The sequence below is a fragment of the Hyalella azteca genome, unplaced genomic scaffold, assembly GCF_000764305.2.
Source record: "Hyalella azteca isolate HAZT.00-mixed unplaced genomic scaffold, Hazt_2.0.2 contig11426, whole genome shotgun sequence".
Lineage (NCBI taxonomy): Eukaryota > Metazoa > Arthropoda > Malacostraca > Amphipoda > Hyalellidae > Hyalella > Hyalella azteca.
Window position 1 is genome coordinate 20,791 of NW_025941425.1, and position 5,991 is coordinate 26,781.

The window sequence follows — 5,991 nt, forward strand, 5'->3', positions numbered from 1 at the left end:
ACATCGTCTGCGTACACATCGTCTGCGTACACATCGTCTGCGTACACATCGTCTGCGTACACATCGTCTGCATACACATCGTCTGCGTACAGTTTCCATCTATTGCGCTCAATAACGGAAGTAATTGTAGAAATATTATTAATTATATTATATATCATTATAATTATATAAAAAATAGGTATCAAGATTATACAAATAAATATGATAATAATAATAACAAACATCATAATTATAATTGTTTCATTGAGATTTAGACGTGACGTCAGCGACTCTAATGATGGATCAGAGGCAAATTAAAATTAAAAAATTAAAAAATTTTAAAAATTAAAATTAAAAAAATAAAAATAAAATAAAAAGCTCCAATGATTCCTAAATTTTTGTGAGTTATGGAATTAATTATTTTAACATCGTACGTCATATATATAGCTTTAGTAAAATAATTGAGAATGGTTGTGAACAATACAGATGTGTACTTGGATATGGATTTATACAGAGAACACACAGCAGAAGCATGTGTACATGTACTTATTGTGTACATGTGTTCATTGTGTACACGTACTTATTGTGTACACGTACTTATTGCGTACACGTACTTATTGCGTACACGTACTTATTGTGNTCTCAGCAGCCACCTGAGCTGACACCAGCTGTGTCTCAGCAGCCACCTGAGCTGACACCAGCTGTGTCTCAGCAGCCACCTGAGCTGACACCAGCTGTGTCTCAGCAGCCACCTGAGCTGACACCAGCTGTGTCTCAGCAGCCACCTGAGCTGACACCAGCTGTGTCTCAGCAGCCACCTGAGCTGACACCAGCTGTGTCTCAGCAGCCACCTGAGCTGACACCAGCTGTGTCTCAGCAGCCACCTGAGCTGACACCAGCTGTGTCTCAGCAGCCACCTGAGCTGACACCAGCTGTGTCTCAGCAGCCACCTGAGCTGACACCAGCTGTGTCTCAGCAGCCACCTGAGCTGACACCAGCTGTGTCTCAGCAGCCACCTGAGCTGACACCAGCTGTGTCTCAGCAGCCACCTGAGCTGACACCAGCTGTGTCTCAGCAGCCACCTGAGCTGACACCAGCTGTGTCTCAGCAGCCACCTGAGCTGACACCAGCTGTGTCTCAGCAGCCACCTGAGCTGACACCAGCTGTGTCTCAGCAGCCACCTGAGCTGACACCAGCTGTGTCTCAGCAGCCACCTGAGCTGACACCAGCTGTGTCTCAGCAGCCACCTGAGCTGACACCAGCTGTGTCTCAGCAGCCACCTGAGCTGACACCAGCTGTGTCTCAGCAGCCACCTGAGCTGACACCAGCTGTGTCTCAGCAGCCACCTGAGCTGACACCAGCTGTGTCTCAGCAGCCACCTGAGCTGACACCAGCTGTGTCTCAGCAGCCACCTGAGCTGACACCAGCTGTGTCTCAGCAGCCACCTGAGCTGACACCAGCTGTGTCTCAGCAGCCACCTGAGCTGACACCAGCTGTGTCTCAGCAGCCACCTGAGCTGACACCAGCTGTGTCTCAGCAGCCACCTGAGCTGACACCAGCTGTGTCTCAGCAGCCACCTGAGCTGACACCAGCTGTGTCTCAGCAGCCACCTGAGCTGACACCAGCTGTGTCTCAGCAGCCACCTGAGCTGACACCAGCTGTGTCTCAGCAGCCACCTGAGCTGACACCAGCTGTGTCTCAGCAGCCACCTGAGCTGACACCAGCTGTGTCTCAGCAGCCACCTGAGCTGACACCAGCTGTCTCATCAGCCACCTGAGCTGACACCAGCTATGTCAGCAGCCATCTGAGCTGACACCAGCTGTGTCTCAGCAGCCATCTGAGCTGACACCAGCTGTCTCAGCAGCCACCTGAGCTGACACCAGCTGTAGCGCCAGTTTCCCCACTTCAAGACATCCCTGTAAGTCTATTAAAATATCCCATTAAAATATCCCATTAAAATACCCCCCCAGTCCTGTCCCTGATGTCAGGTATGACCTGATCGTGCGCTATGAGCATCTCATTTATCAATGCCGTGATATGGTCGCAGCAAAGTCGTTAAGTTGGATCAATACAACACAAGTGTTGGTCTCAACAAACTCTGTTTGCTCGCTCCACATTGTAGGGGACATATACCTGCGTTGTTTTAGGGTCGTTCTTTCCGGTGGTTCAGGGTAAACGTAGCACAGATCACAGTAAGAAGCGTTTATTAGAGTCAGACGGAGTTACATGTACAACAAAAGTCATTTCGTGGAGTTACGGAGTTTCATTTTCAACAAAAACCAATTATTAACATGCTTGAGAGCTCCGCATCTGAAGCATGTTAATCTCTAAAAATCTAAAAAATCTAATCTAAAATTTCTTTTAAAATTCGCTCTCTAATGAACCCGCCGCTGAGCGATGACACCTCGTCAGTCAGCGGTAACTCCGCTAACCAAACATAAAGACAAAACCGAATTTTATTAAACAAAAAAATTTAGAAATAAAGATAAATTTCCAAATCAGTATATGATGTAAGGTTAGCGTTAGACAAGCTATTACACAATACAGAAATATTTAATTCTACCCTACAACAGTGTTACGACATCCACCAGTTTTACGACATTTACGTCATGGTTGAACTAGTACAAGGTTGACCCATGAGAAGCTCATTTTTGCGGATGTAGTTCGTTGTTTGCCCGTGACGTCACTGATCTCAGTGACGTCACGGGCATTAACCAATCACCGAAATGCGATCAAACCAGTCAACCAATCCGTCATGGCAATGAAGGGAGTGTTTACGTTTCTCGATATCAGTGACGTAACAAGAAAGCTGAACTGAAAGACGGAAATTCTCGGGGGTCAACCTTATATAGTTCAACCATGATCCACCTGTGTGACGACATCCACCCGTGTTAAATCCACCAGTGTTACGACGTAAACCCGTGTTAAATCCACCAGTGTTACGACGTACACCTGCGTTACATACATCCATGTTACGACATCTATCTGTGTTACATCTACCGATGTTACGTCATCCGCCCGTGTTACAGCCACCGGTGTTACGACGTACACCCGTAATTCGGCATACATCCGTGTTACGACACCAATCAATGCTATGGCGAAAGAAAAGTAATGCAAAATCTATCAAGAGTGTTTGCGAAAAAGTTTCTGAATTTGGAACTGTAAGTTTTGAAGCATCCACTTTACAGATTTTGATATCGACATTTCTACCTTAGCACTATGCACCTCTACTTAGTAAATTCTCGAATTTCACTTCCAATTATTAGTAAAAATCTAGTTAGATCCTAATCTATTTTTTTTTATCTAGTTCGCTTAAATATAAATTTCTCACTCAAGAAATTATGTATGGGAAGAGGCAGTGATGTATGTAAATGAGCGTTCCAGGATAACTGCGCTACCATCAGTTATCACCACTCAAGCACCACTCACCACTCAAGCACCACTCATCACTCAAGTACCACTCAACACTCAAGTACCACTCATCACTCAAGCACCACTCATCACTCAAGCACCACTCATCACTCAAGCACCACTCAACACTCAAGCACCACTCATCACTCAAGCACCACTCATCACTCAAGCACCACTCACCACTCAAGCACCACTCATCACTCAAGCACCACTCATCACTCAAGCACCACTCATCACTCAAGCACAACTCATCGCTATATATCGTTCTCATTGATAATAATTAACATTTAGATTCGTATCACATTTCTTCAAAAATTTCTCCATTTTTCAGTGTTAATGCAAAAGGAAAAAACAAAGCATTGGTCGAACTGGCCAAAATTTTGTGACGTTTCGAATTGTCCAGACTTGTTAGGTTTTTTAACGTTTTTTAACGATTTCTACGTTTTTTTAACATTTTTTGTTGTTACCGCCGAGTTAGTGGGCAGAATTTCTGCTGCTATAATTAAAATGTGTTATTTTAAATGTTATATTTTAACCTTTGATTGTCCAGCACAACCTGGACTGGTGGGACTTGAGGTGGGGACAGGGGCCCCGGGAGTGGGGAGGGGAGGGTGTAGGGAGAAAAGGGGAGAGGAAAGGAGTGGGGAAGAGAGGGAAGAGGGAGGGAGTGGGGAAGAGAGGGAGGAGGGAGGGAATGGGGAGGAGAGGGAAGAGGGAGGGAGTGGGGAAGAGAGGGAGGAGGGAGGGAATGGGGAGGAGAGGGAAGAGGGAGGGAGTGGGGAAGAGAGGGAGGAGGGAGGGAATGGGGAGGAGAGGGAAGAGGGAGGGAGTGGGGAAGAGAGGGAGGAGGGAGGGAATGGGGAGGAGAGGGAAGAGGGAGGGAGTGGGGAAGAGAGGGAGGAGGGAGGGAATGGGGAGGAGAGGGAAGAGGGAGGGAGTGGGGAAGAGAGGGAGGAGGGAGGGAATGGGGAGGAGAGGGAAGAGGGAGGGAGTGGGGAAGAGAGGGAGGAGGGAGGGAATGGGGAGGAGAGGGAAGAGGGAGGGAGTGGGGAAGAGAGGGAGGAGGGAGGGAATGGGGAGGAGAGGGAAGAGGGAGGGAGTGGGGAAGAGAGGGAGGAGGGAGGGAATGGGGAGGAGAGGGAAGAGGGAGGGAGTGGGGAAGAGAGGGAGGAGGGAGGGAATGGGGAGGAGAGGGAAGAGGGAGGGAGTGGGGAAGAGAGGGAGGAGGGAGGGAATGGGGAGGAGAGGGAAGAGGGAGGGAGTGGGGAAGAGAGGGAGGAGGGAGGGAATGGGGAGGAGAGGGAAGAGGGAGGGAGTGGGGAAGAGAGGGAGGAGGGAGGGAATGGGGAGGAGAGGGAAGAGGGAGGGAGTGGGGAAGAGAGGGAGGAGGGAGGGAATGGGGAGGAGAGGGAAGAGGGAGGGAGTGGGGAAGAGAGGGAGGAGGGAGGGAATGGGGAGGAGAGGGAAGAGGGAGGGAGTGGGGAAGAGAGGGAGGAGGGAGGGAATGGGGAGGAGAGGGAAGAGGGAGGGAGTGGGGAAGAGAGGGAGGAGGGAGGGAATGGGGAGGAGAGGGAAGAGGGAGGGAGTGGGGAAGAGAGGGAGGAGGGAGGGAATGGGGAGGAGAGGGAAGAGGGAGGGAGTGGGGAAGAGAGGGAGGAGGGAGGGAATGGGGAGGAGAGGGAAGAGGGAGGGAGTGGGGAAGAGAGGGAGGAGGGAGGGAATGGGGAGGAGAGGGAAGAGGGAGGGAGTGGGGAAGAGAGGGAGGAGGGAGGGAATGGGGAGGAGAGGGAAGAGGGAGGGAGTGGGGAAGAGAGGGAGGAGGGAGGGAATGGGGAGGAGAGGGAAGAGGGAGGGAGTGGGGAAGAGAGGGAGGAGGGAGGGAATGGGGAGGAGAGGGAAGAGGGAGGGAGTGGGGAAGAGAGGGAGGAGGGAGGGAATGGGGAGGAGAGGGAAGAGGGAGGGAGTGGGGAAGAGAGGGAGGAGGGAGGGAATGGGGAGGAGAGGGAAGAGGGAGGGAGTGGGGAAGAGAGGGAGGAGGGAGGGAATGGGGAGGAGAGGGAAGAGGGAGGGAGTGGGGAAGAGAGGGAGGAGGGAGGGAATGGGGAGGAGAGGGAAGAGGGAGGGAGTGGGGAAGAGAGGGAGGAGGGAGGGAATGGGGAGGAGAGGGAAGAGGGAGGGAGTGGGGAAGAGAGGGAGGAGGGAGGGAATGGGGAGGAGAGGGAAGAGGGAGGGAGTGGGGAAGAGAGGGAGGAGGGAGGGAATGGGGAGGAGAGGGAAGAGGGAGGGAGTGGGGAAGAGAGGGAGGAGGGAGGGAATGGGGAGGAGAGGGAAGAGGGAGGGAGTGGGGAAGAGAGGGAGGAGGGAGGGAATGGGGAGGAGAGGGAAGAGGGAGGGAGTGGGGAAGAGAGGGAGGAGGGAGGGAATGGGGAGGAGAGGGAAGAGGGAGGGAGTGGGGAAGAGAGGGAGGAGGGAGGGAATGGGGAGGAGAGGGAAGAGGGAGGGAGTGGGGAAGAGAGGGAGGAGGGAGGGAATGGGGAGGAGAGGGAAGAGGGAGGGAGTGGGGAAGAGAGGGAGGAGGGAGGGAATGGGGAGGAGAGGGAA

The 5,991-nt window shown here is 51.6% G+C and overlaps 1 protein-coding gene across 1 annotated transcript; it reads right to left on the reverse strand.

Moving 5' to 3' along the window:
* Nucleotides 1-593: 593 nt before the first annotated feature.
* On the reverse strand, nucleotides 594-1,745 carry LOC108677345. The gene has a single exon (XM_018165562.1). The coding sequence runs from the start codon at nucleotides 1,743-1,745 to the stop codon at nucleotides 594-596; it is 1,152 nt and encodes a 383-aa protein (XP_018021051.1).
* Between the last annotated feature and the right edge of the window lie 4,246 nt (nucleotides 1,746-5,991).